Raw genomic sequence first — 22,288 nt, 5'->3', positions numbered from 1 at the left:
TTGAATTACACAAATAACACTTTAACTGTGAATTACAATTTTTGATTAGATGTGAATTTAAACATAAAAAACACAACCCTCGTTTTTTCACAAAGTTCTTTCTAGCAGTAACATCCAAATTCTTAAATTTAACGCATTTATATAACGCATGAAGTCCGTTACATTTCGAACATTTAGTATTCTGTAATGTTTTAGAACTAACATTACTACTTTTATCAACAACTTTAGCTTCCGCTTCTTTATTTATGATAATTTCGAGAGAAGAACATCTTAAATTTAAAAATTCAAAAAATGATTCCAATGTAGGAAAATCATCTTCCGCTGTTTTCTGTGCCCATAACTTTCGAGTTTCTGAATCTACCTTTTGAAGCAACATAAATATTAACCATGGATCCCTAGAAGTTGTTTTGTCACCAAGAGCTTTTAAACCTCTGATAACTTCATCGGAAGTATCAGCTAATTGCCGTAAATTAACTTTATCAACCTGTGAAATACATTTTTGATCAATAAATGTTTTAATTAACGATTGTACGATTTGTTTCTTTTTATCGTACCTAGCGAGCAATTTTGCCCATGCTTCTTCATAAGAATTATTTGATAACGGAAGATGTTTAATTATAGAAGCTGGTTCATCAGCAAGTGATCCGATTAAATAATGAAATTTCTGTATATTCGATAAAGAAGTATTATGCACTGTTGCAACAAACAAATCTTTAAAATTCATCCAGTCATTAAAGTTACCAGAAAAAATAGGAATATTCAATTTAGGTAACTTAAAATTAGAATTTCCTGTAACACTTGGCAAATTAGCCGCATTTAATACATCTAACAAATTTTGATACTGAAGTTTCAAACTAAAATACTTCGATTCAAAATCTTCAATTTCTGACTGTTCTTCTGGTAATTGGGCATCAAATTTATCAAAATCTGAATAAATCCTCTCTAAGCGCTCCAGATGCAAAATTACTTCATTTTTAGATAAATCGGAAGAAATAGTATTCTGAAGCCTTGTGAAGGCCGCTTTTGCCCTACCACGCAATCTAATGACAGTAGCTTGATCCATAATAAGTAATCGAAGTATTCAAGTTCAAAATCAAAATCAATACAAAATAGATATAAAACTTCAAGAATCAAATTTAGATGTAAATCGAACTAAAAAATCACTTATCTCTCCTTGAACTGCTGACGAATTCCACCTGAATCTCGCCGGTGCATCCAGAATGATGTTTACGTACCTCGTATTAGAATGGCGCCGACATGGATGACGCAGTTTCGACTTTGATTATACTTAATAAATTCAGTCACTCTCGGTCTATTTCAACCAAACTGAATACATTTAATAATATAACATTCACACGTAAACATTTAGTAATAATTCAGAAGTACAGATAAGCATAAAATAATAATTACAACAGTTACAGGCCAGCTACGCTTTTAGCGACCGAATCCTACGAACGACAAATCTCAAAAGCATGTTGCCAACGCAGGACAACGAAAAGGTAGAAATTAATTCGATAGGCGTGGCAGTGAACAATGAATGTAAACATGATTTTTAAAAAAAAATACGTTCAAATGGGCGTTATTAATGTTTTGTTTACCTTTATTTCCTAAATACATCTACTTTTCGTCGCCCACTGTTCCAGGAACATAAGTATGTTTAGGCAGTTTCCACCCCAGTTGGGGCAATTTTTTCCCATCCCAGTTGGGGCAATTTTTTCCAACCCCAGTTGGGGCAATTTTTTTCTCGGGGCAATTTTTTGGGGCAAGCAGGTTTCCTTTAAAAAGCCCTCCAAGAAGGCATCCTTCCCCTCATCTAAAGTAACACTCGAGTGCTTTGCAACAGTCAACAACAGTTAACATGCTTAAAATAATCTAAATTTAAATAAATGCATATTGTATTTTTCGAGTTTTGGAGAGGAGGGAGGACTAAAAGGATTTTATAGTAATGGTGAAAGGATACATGGTAGAAAAGACTGAGTGCAACTGGGATATACCCACCAGTTAACTAATTATCCGCTTGCTTTTGTTCAAAATGCTTTATATTCAGAGAATTCAGTGATTATGAATGTGAACATTCCGCCTACAGTAAATTTTGGAGAAGTCTAAGATAGCGACTGAAATTTCGGAAAATCTGATCTTTTAAAAAAATTACGTTCAAATGGGCGTTATTAATGTTTTGTTTACCTTTATTTATTAAATACATCTACTTTTCGTCGCCCACTTTTCCAGGAACATAAGTATGTTTAGCCAGTTCCCACCCCAGTTGTTGCAATTTTTTCCCACCCCAGTTGGGGCTATTTTTTCCCCACCCCAGTTGGGGCAATTTTTCCCACCCCAGTTGGGGCTATTTTTTCCCCACCCCAGTTGGGGCAATTTTTTTCCCACCCCAGTTGGGGCTATTTTTTCCCACCCCAGTTGGGGCAATTTTTTCCCACCCCCGTTGGGGCAATTTTTTCCCACCCCAGTTGGGGTAATTTTTTCCCACCCCAGTTGGGGCTATTTCTTTCCCACCCCGGTTGGGGCTATTTTTTTCCCACGCCGGTTGGGGCTATTTTTTTCCCACGCCGGTTGGGGCTATTTTTTCCCACCCCAGTTGGGGCAATTTTTTTCCCACGCCAGTTGGGGCAATTTTTTTCCCAACCCAGTTGGGGCTATTTTTTCCCACCCCAGTTGGGGCTATTTTTTTCCCACCCCAGTTGGGGCAATTTTTTCCCACGCCAGTTGGGGCAGTTTTTCCCCACCCAGTTGGGGCTATTTTTCCCACCCCAGTTGGGGCTATTTTTTTGCCACCCCAGTTGGGGCAATTTTTTTGCCACCCCAGTTGGGGCAATTTTTTTCCCACCCCAGTTGGGGCAATTTTTTTCCCACCCCAGTTTGGGTAATTTTTTCCCTTCCCAGTTGGGGCAATTTTTTTCCCGGGGCAATTTTTTGGGGCAAGCAGGTTTCCTTTAAAAAGCCCTCCAAGAAGGCATCCTGCTCCTCATCTAAAATAACACTCGAGTGCTTTGCAACAGTCAACAACAGTTAACATGCTTAAAATAGTAAAAGTTAAAAGTATTCGGATTTAAATAGAAGGAAACGAGTTCGGCGTGTGATATTCTTACTTCACGAGCGCGGAGGTAGTGAGCGAGAAATTGAAGAACCCCGCGTTTCGGCCTATGTGCTTGGCGGGAAGTAGTGTTAATCGTCCAAGTGAGCTTCAAGTCTGCTGAATTAGCAGTGAGATAGATAGAGTCTATCGTAGTTAGAGTCTTGTCTTTAAGTTCTTTTCAGGTTATTATTTTTATTTGACCGCCGAGTTGGCGCCGTCTGTAAGCGTCAAGAGCACGCAATTGTAATTTATTACGTTGAATAAAAAGGGACTTAAACCCTTCACAAGGCTCTATCTTTTATACAGTTTTCACAGTCACCCCTTGGTTGCGTGCAAGTTGGAGGCGCGCAACGTTACACTATGAAGAAATGTTCAACGATATAATTACAAATAAAATATTTTCTCGAACATGGTAATGATTATAGGCAAACACTAATTTTTAGATTTCACACATTTTATTTTATTATTAAATAATACAAATTACGTTATCGAGCTTTTTTTCGTGATTCTTGATTTATCTTGAGTCGCCGCAAAGGACTGAGTGCATGTCATGGCATTTGTACTATTATATACAAACACACATTTTGCAGATTTAAATAAACGATTACACGGAAGGGATCAACTTTTGAACTCCAAGATCATGTGCGAGCTTTCGCTACTGGATTGAATACTTCGTGAGTGATTGTTCTCATCGAATGACAACAATATTCTCCCTACTTTCTACTGAAAATTTTAGATGTGCTATCTTTCTCCGTTTGCTAATTCCAGCCTACTATCAGAGGGCTGGAAATTTTTATTAGACTCAATTAGGTTAATAAGGAGAAATTAGGTAATATAGAAGAAAACCCAGAAGGCAAACCAGCCGGCCAGCCCGTTCGCCTGGGTTCGAAATTACGTCGAACTACCAGCATTCGACGGTCTTAACCACTCGGCCACTGGTGAAGCTGCCCTATTTGAACAATGGTAGTTATTGCAGTCTGTAGTACTTAAGCAACTTGCATCAACTTACAAGTCACTGCAGCGCATGGGGCATTGATGTTGCAATCTTTGACTACGAAAAACACACGAGGGCTATCTGCTGAGAGAGAGAGAGGTATTTACGTATTATCGCAACCATCTTAGCAGAAAACACCAAACTCTGGTAACCATGTGTATAGCAATTATTATTCAGGCAATCATACGCATTACAAATATTCAGTTTAATACGTCCCCATTTTCGTACGCATTCTTTTTTGTTGTATTCCAAAGGCTTTGATAGAAAAGAGTTTAATTTTTCCCCCTTGTAGGATTTATATTTATTTTAACTAACATTTATTTAAGTTTAAACTATCTTTCCTGCCAATGCCAGAGTATGTAAATTTTAGTAGAACGCGCAAGGATTCAAATTATCAGCGGAAGTATTCTGAGTTAAATAGAAAGGAAACGAGTTCGAAGTGTGCTTTTCTTACTTCACGAGCGCGGAGGTAGTTAGTCAGAAATTGAAGAACCACGCGTTTCGTCGTGTGTGCTTGCCTCGGCAAATTGTTAATCTTTCAACGTGATATTCAGAGTTTGCTGAATTATCAGCGGTATTGTAAAACGTTTAGACGTTAGTTACGTTTAGAGAGCCTCGTAGTTAGTTACTTGTTATTATCTCTTTTTAGTTTCTTATTTTTATTTTACCGCCGGGACGGCGTAGTTTGTGAGCGTCAAGAGCACGCAATTGTAATTTCTAAAGTTGAATAAAAAGGGACTTAAACCCTTCTCAAGACTCTGTCTAATTTTCCAGTTTTCTGCAGTCACCACTTTGTTGCGTGCAGGTTGGAAGCACGCAATTTTACACCCTCTTAAACTCGATTTTAAAATTTATGATCGTAAGATTTTTCTATAATAGTACTAAAAAAGAATTGTAGAAAGAGAGGTGAAATTTCTGTAGGAATTAATTATTCTGCCACAAAATCGCTAAAGGAACAATACTTCGAATTCTTTCTCAAAGCAATCACTACGAAATTTCCACCATAATAAAAACAAAAACTCATTTGTAACTATGTTTACTGATTGTCTTATGCAATAAATACAAATATTCATTTTCATACGTCACCATTTTCGTACGCATTCCTTTTTACTGTATTCCAAAGGCTTTGATATAAAAAACTTTAATTTTTTTTCTTCTTAAATACGATTTTAAAATTTATGATCGTAAGATTTTTCTATAATAGTGTAAAAAAAGAATTGTAGAAAGAGAGATGAATGTAGGAATACATTATTCTGCCACAAAATCGCTAAAGGAACAATACTTCGAATTCTTTCTCAAAGCAATCACTACGAAATTTCCACCATAATAAAAACAAAAACCCCCTTGTAAGTATGTTTACTGATTGTCTTATGCAATAAATATACAGTTGAAACGGCGAATGTGTATGTATGTAACATATATTTTTTTACAATAAAAGTAGTCGTTCTTTTCTTCCGTAAAATTCGCCAAACTGCGCCAACGAGGTTGCGACAATACGTAAGTACCGAGAGAGATACCTTCGTGGAGGACTTTATAAGTAAAACTGGCTCGTATACACATTACACATGCTGAAAACCACGAAAATGCCCATGCAGCCAGCTCCTTGGCTGAATTCGGACCTCGGACTGAACTACCAGGGCTCAGCGATTTTAACATTCGGCCGCTGGTGTGCGCAAAATTGCAACAAAAATTGAAAGTTCTGGCAATAAACTATCTGATATTCGTGTACTTAATTGATATTCCCGAATAAATTTAATGCTCACTAAGATAACAGCAGAAATTTCGTACATAGAAATTTCAACGGTGGCAAAAGACGGAAAAAAATTCACGAAGCCATCACGGAATAAAAGTGGAAATCCGTAAAATTTCGTGGGGATCGACAATAAAAAGTTTCGAAAACAATTTCAACCAAAAAACGCATTTAAATGTAATATAAATTTTAAAATGACCCCTAATAAATCTCTTCAATACTCTTATATGTGTCATGACACCTATTCCGCAAATCCAACAGTGGAAAGATCTGAATACCTCTTCTGTGAGGTTTCCTAGATCCGCCACGCGTGGTTTCTGAATCTTGCAACGCCGAGAATATGTTATCGTGCTTCTAGAGATAATAAAACTCTTAAAGGTCAAGTCCTCATTCCTTAGCCTCTTCAACAAATTCCCTTTTACTTCTCGATTTTTATACACATTATGCGTTTATTAAAGATCTCGTCGCTATTAATGTAAACGAATATCGTAACTTTGATTTAGAAATCATTAAGTGTACAGCCAGCATTCAGTAATGATGCATGGCCCCTTACGATTCATTCTTGATAAAACAATCGAAAAATGGAAAAGCTTTTTGCGAAACAAGAAGCTGTTGCTCTAATTTATCAAAGAAATAGGATCTTTTATAATAATGGACCCAGATGGAAGCGTTAAAAATTAAGACAATTAGCTCTAATGATTAAGCTAAAATTTATTATCAAGGAGAAAAAATAAATAAATTTAAAAAAAAAAAAACTGAAAGCTTTCAGATTTTATATTACACCCAGAACGTTTTGTGAATTATCTTTATTTAATAAATATAATGTTCTTGGCGATTAAAACATAAAATTCAATTAAACAACAATATCACAAGATATTTAAAAAGAACATATCTTTAGAATTTCCGATACACACGTGCAGTGTTGCCATTGCTCCCCTTGAAACTGTTGAGTTTGTTAATCAGAAATCGTTAAAGTTTTACAAGATATGAAATAGGCAATAAAACAGATTCCAAATTTAGGCTTCCAGATGCCCATATTCGAATGCAGGACTACGTTATTCAAAACTTGATGTCTCTAGGTACCGTCGTTTTTTCACAGTACGAGAAACATACATACAATCATGCAAATTGATTATTTATTTTTTAAAAATAAGATGTAAGGTTTTAATATTTAGTGGCAACCATTTGAAAAGTGAAACGCCGACGGGAATTAAGTACTTTTAGGGACCATTAATGAAAAAAATTAAGGATCTATGAGCAAATGGATACTGAAAAAATTCAATTAAAAATATTATTCTATGCCTAAATTTCACTTTTGTAATACCATCCTAAAAATAGTAGTATGCATTATTACTAAACATGAATTAACTAACATAATTTTTAATAAGTTTGAGAATAAAATAAATTTCATGCAGTTTATCAAGTAGCATTAAATATTTTACACTTATAATAGTTGCACATATTTAAAAGAAGATAGTGACATTTACGTTATACTAATAGTTAGCTTTATGCTTTTTAGTCCAAAGGGATTTGAATCCCGAAGGACTATTAGTTTCGTTTTGGCATTTTGCGTGGGACTCATAAATGTCGGTTCACTTTTCAAACTGTTGCCACAAAATGTTAGAGTCCTGCATTATATTTGAAGAAATTAAATAATGAAAAATCTGCATAAATGTATGTATATTTCTCGTATTGTGATAAAACAACGGTACATAGAGTCATCGAATTTTGAATAACGTAATCCTCCAACGAATATGAGCATGTGGAAGACCAAATTTGAAATTTGAAATTTGTTTTATGATCGATTTCCTATTTTTTAAAACTTTGACGAATTTTTGATTAACAAACTCAAGGATTTCAAAGCGAGCAATGGCAACGTTGTGCAGAAAAAACATTTTTATCTCCAGCGCGTGAGTCTCTGTATCGGAAATTCTAAAGATATGCTCGTTTTAAAACTATTTTGCGATATTGCTGTTGCACTGGATCTTATGGTTTAAGTGCGAGGAACATGATATTTAATAAAGAAAGGTAACACACAAAATGTTAAAAAACGCCCCTTTGGACGTAATTTAAAATCTGAAACATTTCAGATTTTTTTTTTTTTTTTTTTTTTAATGTCTCATTTTGTCACATACTTAGTCAGTCTAGAGGTTCAGCAAATAGTAGGGAGATTTTATGTCAAACAGCATAGGTTAAAATGCGAAGTGAGATCATAATCAGTATGATTCATAACAAAAGACAGTATGTTGTCCCTATGCTGCTTGTCTATAGAGAGACCTGCTGATTGGAACAAACCTGAAAGGCCTGATGGAGGCACAGTTGGCAAGTGTTGAAAAGTTAACCAGACTCTGCTTAATGCAGTTAATGTCATAGCTTTGTGTAGCGTTCCAGGGTTTGTAATCCAGTTAATATACTTTAAGGTTCCAATAAGCCATTAATGATGCCATTTTTAGCCCGAAAACACTTCAGAAAATATAGTCTGTCAATCATTTTCATTTGATTAACATATAATGGTTTTTACGCTTTTTGAAGTAGCTTATGCAAAACGAAAATCTTGAATTAACAGCAAAACACTACACACAATAACTGATCAGCGTGATGTTAATTTTCCAGTGTATTTTTTAATTCTGCAAAGAAGCTATACTGTTTTTACTGTGCAAATTTCGTGACCTGGGAAAAAAAAAAATTGTTGAAGCCTGGTGCACAGCCATCTTTCGGGGAAAAAAAAAAAAAAAAACAGCTTTTTTTTTGAATATTTGAATGGGTAGAGTAGACTTTAAGGTACCTCTTGTATTATGGCGAAGTTGTTGTTTGATTTATCGCCAAGTTGTTGTTTCATTTATGGTAACCTGAGTAGTTGAATGTTATGGAAACCCTATTGTGACGTAATCGGGTGCATGATTCTGGAAAATTTTGAATCATGGGATGTTTTATAAGCGTTTTTGTGTTAAAACTGTTTAGATGGATTTGAATGGGTTTGTAGGAAGAAAGGTTCAGATGGTCACTATGTGAAGCGTTCGATCAGAAAGAGTACCTGGTTTGAAAAAAGTCATTTGAGTATGATTGATATTTTGATTTTTACGTGGCTCTGGCTGTACGAAGCGAATTCGAAAATCATGATAAGTGAATATTTGCTTTTGAATGTATAACAAAATTTTAAATGTATAATATATTTTCCTTTTTTATGTTATTTTATTGTTTGGTTTAAAATGTATTTTATTGAGATTATGTATTTTTTGTTTGCCTATATTGTAGAATTTGGTGCTCCTTTGACTTTTTAAGTGAAAATATATCGATGTGTGCATGGACAAAGTAAAGGGAGTGCGCAATACAAGTTTGTGCAATTCTAGGATTTTTTTTTAAGTGAAAATAGGTCGACGTGTACACGGATAAAGTCAAAGGAGTGCGCAATGCCATTTTTGTGCAATTTTGGGTTTTTTTTAAGTGAAAATAAGTCGATGTGTACATGGATACCGAGTTTGTGCAATTGTTTATGTTGTTATTTTGGCTTTGTGTAGCGGCGATTTTTGGCCCAAAAATCGCCGCTTCGCAAGCCAAAATAACGAGTCAAAGAATTGCACAAAATCGGTATCCATGTACCGCCAAAAATCGCCAAGTTTCGCCAAGGGGTACCCTAAACTATACTTTTACCTATTTGAATTATCTCTTCACTAAATGATTTTAAAAAAATCTCCACCTGTAATTAATTTCTCATGAAATAAAACATTATAGAAGATTAATTTCCTGTATTATCTGGCATTACTATACTTCCTATAGCAAATTTAAATACATGATTTTATGCACCCTGATATTCGGTAGATTAATTCCGCAATTAGTAGTAAATAATTGATACTCATTGAAGTAGTGTAGCAATTAATTAATACTAATAGGTACAGTAATTAATATCTAGGATTAATTCTGCAATTAGTTGTAAATGTTTAGCTTAAATAGCTTCAAATTTTAAATATGAATCTGATTACAAAGAATATACTTACACACTGACACTCTTACAGTTGCTTATATTTTTTAATTTACTGCAATTTTTAATGCTAAGTTTGTAGAGTCATTAGGATGTTTTGGAAGCAGGCAAGATGAAAAATTAGCAACCGCCTTCTCCGGGAATCGAACCACGGACCTCTGGAATACCGGCCCAGTGTGCAGAACCACTACACCACGAAGATGCTAGGAAAGTGGGAAAAATACCTTAGTTAGGTAGAAAGTTCTTCATCGAGGGGTTAGACTTTAAGCTAGTTTTCAGACTGAATTTTAAATTAATTTTCATTTACCACAATTTACGTTTTAGTTTAAAATTCTTATAACTTTTTATTTTTTGTTAAATCATTTGTAGTTAGAGGTAAGATATACTCTTCAGAATATTATACTGCTGTTTCATTGCAATCACTTTGCAGCGTGAACAACAAAAATGAGTAATTTCAATGTGTAGAAACGTGTGTTTAAATACACACTGTGCGAGTGATTTCATACGAAAAAAACACATAGTTAGCCTTTCGATAAATTTAAAATTCAAAAATTTTACATTTAATTAATTAATGTAATTAAATGTAAGTAATGTAATTAAATGTAAAATTGGCAGCTTCGCTGCCAGCCATCGTCTGGCTTTTAAATGTACCGGAAAAATGGCTAAAGGGAACACCAAACGTTAAATTTAAAAACTGCGTAGAATTTTACTCTGCAGAACAAATTCATAAAGAAAAGTTATTACGTATAACAGAATTAGAATGAAATAAGCAATATCCCTTAATACAAATATTAATTATCCTAATAAATAAATTAACCAACTTTCCGTTGCAAAATCTTAAGAACTCAAATGGTATAAAGGAGGTTAAGAACTTTGTTTCCTAAAAAAATCACTCAAAACTTTTCAATATCTTAAAAACAGTGAAATGAGCAATAAATAACATAAAAGAATACAAAAAACAAAAAATTCTGAAAAGCAAAGTATAATTAATGATATTTTATCTTATATTTTCAAGAGAAAAAATTATAATGAAATAAGGTATATCCCTAAATAAAAACATTAATTATCCTAATTAAAAAATTAACCAACTTTCCGTTGAAGAAAAAAAATCATGCAAAACTTTTCAATATCTTACAAACAGTGAACTAAGCAAAAAATAACATGAAAGCAACTCAAAAAACATAAAATTCCGCGCAGAATTTTACTCTGCAGAACAACTTTATATATATAAAAAAAAGTATTATATATTTATATAAATGACAATGAAATATGCCAATCTCTTAAAAACAGTGACATAAGAAATACGATGAAAAATTGTTGCCAAAGACATATTTCTAAAAGAAAGAAACTATTCAAAATGATGCGATTGCATCAAAAATCTATCAACATTGTTAGCAAAATCACATTTTTAAAGATGTGAGATGTGAGAAGTGTACTCGGAAGCTTCATTTAAAAAATTCTTTAAAAATACAAAATATTATCATTTTTCCAAAATTCTTTTTGTAAAAGCAGTCGCAAGGATGAAAGTTTAACGTGTCCAAAAATCAAAGAAAAATACACTGTACATTTTTTAAAATAAACTTTTTTAGAAAAAAATACCGTTGAAAAGGTGTTAAGCTCCCTTTGTTAAATAAATTAGTATTGAATCGATTTATTGAAACACGAAATTTCTTTTAATTTCCTAAAATAGCTAAGTGCCTACGTTTCATGGCGATGGGAAAATGGAGTGTGTAGAGTAAAATCTCGCTTTCCTATAGCCCATTGTGTCTCAAAATGACGCGATTTCGTCACAAAACACAAAATAAAAAAAAAATTCGAATTCGAATTTCGAAAAAATCGCTTCGAGGTGCACTGACTCTTGTCTGGATGCACCCCTATGTAGAAAATTTCGTAGCCGTGGGTCTATTAGCTTACGCGCAGCGCGAACGAAAGACACACCCACACACACACAGACAGACTCTTTCTTTTATTACATGTAGAGATCATTTGAAATAATTTAATATAAAATTTTATTTAAATTAATAAAATTAATTTAAATAAAATTTTATATTAAATTATTTCAAAAGTTTAACAAGAATCTCAGTTTTCTTAAAAGAACACTTATTTTCAGCCTGAATCAAACTTGGAAGAAAACTAAATCGAATTAAATTGTCATACCTATTTTTTAAGGCTGGAATCAATAAACAGAAGAGTTAAAATGGGGACACAGTTTAAAGTTTTCTTTTTCAAAATTGCAGCTTGGTTAATGTCAGTTAAGAAAGTTCACGTGCACAGTAACACAGGCAATTCACAGCACATAAATTTGAGAAACAAGATTCTCGGATATTGTATAAAAAATCTCGAGATTTTCATTTTACCAAACTCTGGTAAGTTTTTTGATGGTTGGAGAAACTTTTTATGAGCCACCACATATGTTTATAAAAATATTCATTCTCCAGTCTTTGAAGATCCTTGGTACGGAGGACCAAGTTGACTATAAATCTTATGAATTAATTCTGTTTCCGCGATTACTCTTTCCACATTTTTCAAAATTCTTCCTGTTTCCGTTAAATCGGAAAGTACAGTCCCCCCTTCCACAGTTCCTCAGGCGATGTCACGATGGGTCATTACAAAGAGCTGGGCAATTTCTTTGTGAATAAGTTAGTCTTCGTTAGATTGAAGACGTGACTTAGTTTAGGCTCCTCCCGAAATCTTTAGTTTCATTCCATTTGTAATTCTGCTATAATATTAGCTGTTAATTTCGCATTTTATGTTAATTAATATGGATGTTTTAGACATTACTGGAACTAATAGGAAAAAAAAAAACTTTAGACCTTTATAAAGGTTACCAGTATCGAATTCAGAATAAAAATAAGGAAAATGTAGTTTATTGGATTTGCATACCTGAAAGAATTGAAAGCTGCAATTAAGACCAAAAAAGTCGTCATTTTAGAAGAAAGAACGTCGTTTTATCACGAATACGTATTCTGAAAGATTTTATTATAACTCACCTTTGTGGAGAATTTTGGAAGAATATTGTTTTTCACTTTAGGAAACAATCTTTTGGTTCATTGCCAAAATCATCGCCCAGTTTGAACATCTCTCTTTCCTTTTAAGGGGACTCATACACCTTAAAACCCATAAGATCTTCGAATATGTGACTGTTACAAGAATTGGGATAACTTATTTATTTTATAAGAAATTACTTTCAACTTTTCACAGCTGGCTACATAATATAGCTGCTTTTTGAAATAGTAATCAGAAAGTTGGTGTTGCCACAAATATTAGTATAATTTAATACGCTTTGTGACAAAATTTTTCGACTTGTTTCCACCTTGCGTGCCCAGTTTAAAATATTCTCTTGTATAATTTAATTCCATATTTAATATATAGCTTTTATAACATTTGGAAACTACTGTGAGCCAAGCATCCTAAGAATTTTATGATAAATTTTTATTTTATTTGGAGTTCAGTTTATAAAATGTATTTTATTAAAAAAATCTGCAATGTTTTCATCCATAAAATTTTTTATTATTAAAATATTTATTAGATTTTTGAATCAGTTATAGAATAGTGCCCATATAAAGAGTTCCAACAAATTTCAAGTATGAACCATTAGCCATTTTTAAAATATCATGCGCCCAAGGTTGAAACATGACGGAAAATTTTGTCACAAAGCGGATTAAATTACAAAAGTATTTGTGGCAACACAAACTTTCTGGTTACTAATTCCCGAAGCAGCTATATTATGTAGTCAGCTGTAAAAAGTTGGAAGTCATTGCTTATAAAATAAATAAAATATCCAAATTCTTGCAACGGTCCCATATTCGAAGATCATAAGGGGTTTAAGGTGTATGAGCCCCCTTAAATACAGTATTCATGCAAAGATCTGAGGTCGTAAATATTTTTCAATTATTTCTTTTAAAAATTATTTTTTTTTAAATCTAAATTTTTTTTTTGCTTTCCGGCGAGACCAAGCTCCCCTCGGGCCCCACTCTGTAACCCCTTTAGGAAGGGGGTTAATGAAGACTGATGATTTCATGGAAACAGGAACGTTTTTGACAACCGCGGAAACAGGAATCGCGGAAAAAGGGAGACACCAGATATTATAATTAGTAACAACAGGCAGTTACATCTGTAGTAGTTGAAATATTTAAAACTTCGCGATGAAGCCACCGACAGTACCAATTATGATAGCGAGCTTTGGCAACAGGTGCGGAAATAAGCCCACAGACACAGCGGCGTTGCAGGCATCCGTAGAACAGGTATAGACACAAGATCTGTATTCTCGGTTATCCCCTTCATGATGAATGGATTCACAGTAATTGCCTAGGTCACGAGACGAGCAGAAACGCTGGGTGCCGACCTCACCTGAAATTACCAAGAAATTAAATTAATTCATTTTATAATCAAAAGCTTAAGAATTTAGAAAGTAATTCAAAATTTTTATTCTCCATAATTGGCGATTCCCAATTTCTGAAGAGAGAAAATAAAATCACAACATTTATTCTCACAAAAAGAAGTTGTAGAGAAATTAGGTTATTTGAAAGCGGGAGATATGAAAAATGTGCAGTGCCCCTCGCCGGGACTCGAACCTCTCGAATATGCGCCGAGCGTGCTGACCATTACACCACGAACGCATGCTAAGAAGGCGGGAGAAAGGCCTTATCAAGTGACCACAAATATGATCAAAAATTGCTTTTAAAAAGTAAAAATTATATTACGATGTACACTGCGGGGGGGGTGGAAGAAGGACAGTTCTGTATCTCCCGTTGTACTGGGCCGATTGACAAAATTCAAAGTGCGTTTTTCATGTCTCGAAAGCGCGACTTAGGATATATATTAGATTTATATATAGCATTTTTTTAACCTAGGTATTTTGATATAAAATTGGACTTTTTCTGAAATAACATACCAATTTTGTTTCCATATTTCGATTCTACAACTCAAATTATGCCTAGATATTATGTAAAATTTGCTGAGAAATTCAAAAATTTATATTGGCGCATTTTTTTCAGTTTGCACCAAGAATAATTCACTTGGCGAACTTCTTAATATATGGCAACTTATTTGCCTTACCCTTCCAATATGCCGGAGTAGAAAAAAAGGCACCACGTTCCTATCTTTTTACATTGTAGATAAGCGGAAAAAAGTCACTTCGTTCCTACTTTCAAATAATTTTAACAAAATGCGTAAACCGTATTTGCGTTATTATCGCTTTTAACAAATATGCGAAATTTTAAAATGCGCCAATATATAAATTCACGTATATCTTCGGAAATTTTGAATAAAAAGTTCTAATTTTTTGAAGGTATGCTTAGAAATACATCTACTTTAAGATGATTGTAAAAATGTTATAGGTTACAATTCAAAATGTTTTTCAAAAAATATAGAAAAATTATTTAAAAGTACAAATTTAAAAAACAAATCTTAAAAAATAGGAGAATTTTATTTGGAATGAATCTAAATTTGGGACTGGGTAAGAAGGAATCAAATAAGTTTAATTAAATAGGAGATATTAATGAATACATACCAAATTGAATTAACACTGAGAAGCTAAAATTTTCACAACCAATTTTTTAAAAACTACTCGTGTGGTTTTTACAAAACTTTAGTTTGGAGTAATTTGAGTCGTAGAATCGAAATATGGAAAAAAATTGCCATGTCATTTCAGAAAAAGTCCTATTTTGTGTCAAAATACCTATGTTAGAACAGTACTATATATAAATCTAATACATATCCTAAGTCGCGCTTTCGAGACATAAAAAACGCAAGTTGAATTTCGTCAATAGGCCTAGTAGAACGGTAGATGTAAAACTATCCCTCTTTTTTTTTTTTTTTTCCTTCTTCTGGTGAGGAAACAGAAAAGGAGAGGTTATAGTAAAGGTCAAAATCATCATAACTGGTTAACTGAAATAATATGAACCCTACAATTCTTTTTCCGTTTGCAACTTCCATTCCATAATTAATCTTACAATCAGTCATCTCCGTTTATCTCTCAGATGTAAAATTTTTTTAATCAAATTCACGGGGCCTGAACTCAATTATCTGGATTTTTATAGACCAAATAAAATTAAGGTTCTAAATTTATGTATTTTAATAATTTAACTTTTGATTGGTTTAAATAATGTACAAAAAAATTCAATACACTATTTAAGAAGTTATTGTTGGGCAATATTTGATTAATATGCAGCACGTAAACGTTAATGAAAAATAAATTACATTATATACCGGTAGCCGTTTAGTTAACAACATATTCGTGTGACTATTTACGCCATGTTTTATTTTTTAAAAATGTTATTTTAACCTTGGTTATAAATAGAAACATTTTTAGCCCAAAGGACCGTTAGCTCAGAAGGGCCGTTAGATTCGAAACGAGATTTTGCGTTGAATCACTATGTTACCGTCCTGTACTATTTTTAAAAATCTGATGTTACACCACATGACTTCCTTGTACGGAATATTAAATTATGCGCATTTTTTCTTGAATTTCGTTTAAACTTATTGGCTTGAATTAAATCTACTTCGCCGATAGCGCATAAACCACAAGAGAATAAATGCACTCTTTAAAATTCACTCTATTTGTTTACCAAAGCGACAGGTTCACTTAACGGCGTTATATTTCGTTCACATTATAACTCAGAATGCACAAAATTTATATCATTTGAAGAATTATCTACTCATTGCCCCATGTTCTATTCAAATACTAACTATAATAAATCTGAAAACTCAAAATATCTATATTAAAAATTTTGAAGTAAATTTTAAACACTTATTTCCTCGAAAAATTCCAGAAAGGATTAAGCATAATTTAATTCGCAATAATAAATGAAGGCGTTATCTTTGTTGTTGCGAAGCTTAGTCTCTGTAGATTGACAACAAATCTACTATTCTGCTGTTTCAAATGTAAACAAATATGTTCGCCATGTTATTTAAAAATTAGGCTGAACTGCACTTAAAGAGCTTTTAAATTGTTTATAATTCTAAAAATATTGCTTGCGGATTTTCTAAAGGCATAAAACTCTTAACCGGAAGATAAGAACAATACAATTCAATCGTTTTTAAAGCAAAAAATGCACAGTTTACAATTATATAAGAGTAAAGGAACTGAGATCACTGACCCAGGTAACAGAGTGGATATATATATAAATATATTTATATACGTTTGGTGCGGCTGACTGTAACCAAAATACGAGGTGAACATCTACATGTTATAGCAGTCCTATATACAAAATTACATCGTTCTGAGGCTACTCGTTTTTGAGGGATGCGAGATACATACGTACGTACAGACACCACGAAAAATTCTCATCAGAATTAATTTTAAAGCAGTTTTGTAATTTTCTTGGAGGAAAAGAATCTTTTATTCTGTCCTTACGTACAGAAAATTACATCGTTCTGAGGCTACTCGTTTTTGAGGGATGCGAGATACATACGTACGTACAGACACCACGAAAAATTCTCATCAGAATTAATTTTAAAGCAGTTTTGTAATTTTCTTGGAGGAAAAGAATCTTTTATTCTGTCCTTACGTACAGAAAATTACATCGTTCTGAGGCTACTCGTTTTTGAGGGATGCGAGATACATACGTACGTACAGACACCACGAAAAATTCTCATCAGAATTAATTTTAAAGCAGTTTTGTAATTTTCTTGGAGGAAAAGAATCTTTTATTCTGTCCTTACGTACAGATGTCACGTAAAAACATCGTTAAATTGCATTCGACAGCGGTCAAAATGGATATTTTCGTTGAAATATGCTGTCTGAAACTTTTCGCGATTACAATACTTCCTTTTTACTTCGTACAAGGAAATAATAAAAAAATGAGAATATGCATGAATGAGATGCAAATATGTAAATGAGAATGTGCATGAATGTAGGTATGCTTCTTGGATTGTGAAAAAACGACGGAGCCTAGAGCCATCACATTTTGAATAATGTAATCCTCCACCCGATCATGGGCACCTGGAAGACCGGATTTAGAATTTCAAATTTTTCTTTTTTTTTTATCTGTTTCACAACAAAGTCTTCACTCGGGCTTAAGCGCAAAAATAAGAACTAACTATCACTAACTAAAAGACTTGCTAGAAGCTAACACAAATTTAACGTAGTTGGCCTTTAACTTTAAACTAGCCGGCGACTATAAAAAGGGCACGTAATATACGGCCGAGCTTCTAGTGAGACTTAGCCCGAAGGGGAAAACACGCACTACTCAGGATTCCCAGCTCTCTTTCACAAAGTAAATTGAATCTTCTTTAAATACTTCTTCTTTAGAATTGCATTCAACGCGATTCTAAAATCTCATTTTGGTAAGGAGTTGTAAGCGGAAACGAGGCAAGGCAGGAAAGCACAATTAAATTAAAATAACTATTATAAAATTAAAATATACCTACCTTCCTCTTACAAGCGAAACATCAATCAAGGGGTCAGCACCATATGGATATATGAATGGAGGTAAGAATTGTAAGAATTGGAGGCTCCCTTCAGCCCACCTGGACACTAGTGTCCCCATAGCTCAAAAGAAGGGGCCCCGTAGCTCCACAAACGAGGGCAGCCAGTAACCCAGCCACCCCCAAACAACAAACAAAATAAGTAATACTAAATCAAAAATAAGTAAGAACATCTAACATAAAATACACCAACAAACAAACTAAATAAGTAATACTAAATCAAAAATAAGTAAGAACATCTAACACAAAATTACACACCAACAAACAAACAAAATAAGTAATACTAAATCAAAAATAAGTAAGAACATCTAACACAAAATTACACACCAACAAACAAACAAAATAAGTAATACTAAATCAAAAATAAGTAAGCACATCTAACACAAAATTACACATAAACAAACAAACAAAATAAGTAATACTAAATCAAAAATAAGTAAGCACATCTAACACAAAATTACACACCAACAAACAAACAAAATACGTAATACTAAATCAAAAATAAGTAAGCACATCTAACACAAAATTACACACCAACAAACAAACAAAATAAGTAATACTAAATCAAAAATAAGTAAGAACATCTAACACAAAATTACACACCAACAAACAAACAAAATACGTAATACTAAATCAAAAATAAGTAAGAACATCTAACACAAAATTACAGACCAACAAACAAACAAAATAAGTAATACTAAATCAAAAATAAGTAAGCACACACAAAAAAAAAAAAAAAAAAAAAAAAAAAAAAAAAAAACCATAAACACAAATTCACAACTTAAAACACCACAGATATCTAAAACCCACACAAATACAAAATTCAATTTTAACAGAAGATTCCTACCAGCGCCCTATTTTCATTGATAAACTTCATTAGAGCAATAGAATATGATTTAAAAACTTTAAAATTAATGACACTTACATTAAAATCAGTAATGTTAAAAATCTGTCTAATAGGGACTGTTAAACTACAATCAACCACGAAATGCCTAGCATCACCATCAACCTGACAACGATTACATAATTTATTTTCCTGCAGATTAAATCGGTTGAAATGGAACGGAAACCTACCATGTCCAGTTAAAACCTGATTAACATCAATACTGTTTATGCATTTCATTTTATTTGTGATTTTAATTACTTCCATAAATCCTTTGTTTTTAGGTGAAGAAAACCACTGTATTTTCCATTTGTTAACGTAAAATGTTTTCATTCTTCGAACTGCAATTCTCTTCGAACCTGTTACTTCAATATCCATTGCACTGACATTTGAGACCGCCTGCTCGACCAGGCTGTCGGCCCTCTCATTACCAATAAAGCCTATAAGGGCTTTAACCCAATGTAGCTAAATATTTAAATATGAACTCAAAGTTTCTAAATGACTCTTCATTTCGACAATTAATGGATTGAAACTGCCTGGGCGGGAGAAGAAGTGACAGGCAGTCAGTGTAAATATTTACAGACGTGGGTATAAACAAGGTATTTTTAATCCATAATAAGGCTTGTTTGAACGCTTCACTTTCTGCCTGGAAAACTGAATTATATATGTTGAACTTAAACATTCTATAATCCACCTCATTTCCATAGTAAAAAACAACAAAGGCACCTCCTACGCTCCCTCCGACCCCAGAACTATCTGTATAAATATCAAACACATCAACAGTTGGATTACTTTTATCAAAAACAAAACCAAATCTATTGGAAGGATGCATTAAATGAATATTAAATTTTTCAAAAACATTCTTTGTAATTAAATAATCTTCATACATTTTCAATTCCATTCGTCTAGTTCTAAATAAAAATTTCTCATAATAAAATTCATATAAAATTGAGAGAGGAGGCAGCCCAGCCAACACAAAGACGGCCTAGGTAGGCACCATTCTAAAACATCGGGTTAAAGCTAAACCCCAAGCTCTCTGAATACTGTCTAACTTCATCCGTAATCTAACCAGTTCCCCTGCCCTGGATCCCCAGGCTCCAATTCCATACATGATGATTGGAAGCACTACATTTAAGTAAATCTTCAGAATGGAGGATTTCAAGGCTAAAATCTCAGCTGAAAAAGGTTCTTCTATAATTTAATAAAATCAGATCAGTTCGTTTTTGTACCAATTTAAAATGTTCTATAAAATTTAATTTGTTATCAATCATAACGCCAAGATATTTCATATTATCTACAAATTTGATTCTTTTGCCTTGATATTTCAAATTTGGTGGTCTAGTCTTTTTACCTCCTCTGGGAAAAAACAATGCACATGTTTTTTTCAATATTGTAATTTTTCTTTCTTTTGCCAATCACTTAGTATTAGAGCAGTTTCATCAAATAATTTTTTCATTTTTTCAATGGAAAAATTATTTATATGAATGGAGGTATTATATTAAAAAGTACGATAGGCCTTTATTAGCCTCTTCTAAAGCTAACTTACTTTGGTAGATGCCAGTGGTTTTGATGCAGTAGCGAGCCTCGAAAACATCGGAGCAGGGTTGGGATTTCAGAAAGTTGGGCTGGATGAATTTCTCCAGACAATCCAGCGTGTAAGTCGAGTTGCACTGGAAGCATTCGATGCCAGACACTACAATCACATTAAGATCAGCGATATTAAAATAATATACTAGTGATCAGAGATATTAAAGTAATATACCATTTGATATTAGAAATATATTTAGATAAAATTTGAAACTGAGCAGCAGTTATGAAATGGATATTATAATTTACTCTCGTTATAATAATTGATACAACAACACTATCGATGCTAAAGGAAAACCAGTTATCCAATTCGGTACTATTCCGTTTTGAGGGCCGTAAAAAAATTGCAGCGAAAATGTATGCGCAAAAGCGCCAAATCTAGTAAACGCGCCCATTTAACAGCGAATCTAGCATACGCGTTGATTTCAGATTGCGTAAGTTTATATAGTTCTATATTTCTTAAGACGCCATTGATATATTAGTTTAATTTTTAAATCTTTTTTAATTTTAAATCCTTTTTTGATATCCTTTGGATTTAACAATTTGGGAATTGCCCATGACGAAACGTCGGCAATAGAATTTTGGGTTAAGTGCAGAATCACCCACTGCTTGACGCGTTTTTAAGAATTGCACGTACTCGGTATCCATGTGCACATCGACCTATTTTCACTTAATAAAAATCCCAGAATTGCACAAAAATGGCACTGCGCACACCCTTGACTTTATCTATGTACACATCGACTTATTTTCACTTAAAAAGTAAAAGAAAATTGACAAAAATCCAATTGTTTTTACCCTTGTAAAAAGCGGCAAACAAATAAGTGAGCGATTCTGCACTTTCTGAATTCCGATTCTGAATATTTTCAAAGAAAAGGCATCATTCATCGAAATAGCGATGCAGGCATCCATTCAGTTATGTTTAGCAATTTTTATATCGCGTTTCGAAATTTGACATATTTGTTGAAAGCGATAGTAACATCAAACGCGCTTTAGGCACTTTGTTAAAACTATTTGAAAGTAGAACGATGTGGCTTTTTTTCCCGGTCATGCACAATGTAAAAAGGGAAAGGAAAATATAGGTTGCCATATATTAAGAAGTTCGCCAAGATAAATGTTTGAACTTCTCCGTAAATTTCGCACCAAATTAAAAAAAAATTTAATAATAGGCATAACTTGAGTCATAGAATCTAAATTGGCTTGTCATTTCAGAAAAAAGCCCGATTTTGTGTCAAAATACCTCTATTAGAACAACGGTATACATAAATCTAATAAATGCCATAAACCGCGCTTTCGAGACATGAAAAATGCAATTTGACTTTCGTCAATTGGCCCAGTAGAACGGGAGATATAGAACTGCCCTCCCTTTTTTATGCAGTGTACTTTTATTCAGGTTCTAGGAAGAAGAACAAGTAATCCGGTTAACACGAGTTCTCTATATTCTAGTGTTTTATTTAGCATATCCGACCACAAGTTAAATCGCAAAATTATGAATGAAAGTTTAATTAAAATGCTGAGGGTTTCACGTGCACTAAATTTTCGAGGCGACGGAGACACGGTTACAGCAAATTCCTCCG

At 33.3% G+C, this 22,288-nt stretch overlaps 1 protein-coding gene across 1 annotated transcript in view; it reads right to left on the bottom strand.

The window, feature by feature from the left end:
- Positions 1 to 13,044: 13,044 nt before the first annotated feature.
- LOC118194287 (UPAR/Ly6 domain-containing protein bou-like) overlaps positions 13,045 to 22,288 on the bottom strand; it is a 34,219-nt gene continuing 24,975 nt past the window's right edge. The window contains exons 2-3 of the mRNA XM_035365506.2: positions 20,674 to 20,820; positions 13,045 to 14,164 (exon numbers count right to left, since the gene is read on the bottom strand). Of these exons, the coding sequence (XP_035221397.2) occupies positions 13,947 to 14,164; positions 20,674 to 20,820 (365 nt within the window). The 3' untranslated portion in view covers positions 13,045 to 13,946. The remainder of the gene's footprint in view (positions 14,165 to 20,673; positions 20,821 to 22,288) is intronic.

Source organism: Stegodyphus dumicola, chromosome 1 (genome assembly GCF_044657685.1).
Source record: "Stegodyphus dumicola isolate Sdum_Otavi_A_Nest chromosome 1, ASM4465768v1".
Taxonomy (NCBI): domain Eukaryota; kingdom Metazoa; phylum Arthropoda; class Arachnida; order Araneae; family Eresidae; genus Stegodyphus; species Stegodyphus dumicola.
Note: the sequence above shows the minus strand (reverse complement) of the source record. Positions and strands in the feature narration are given on the sequence as shown.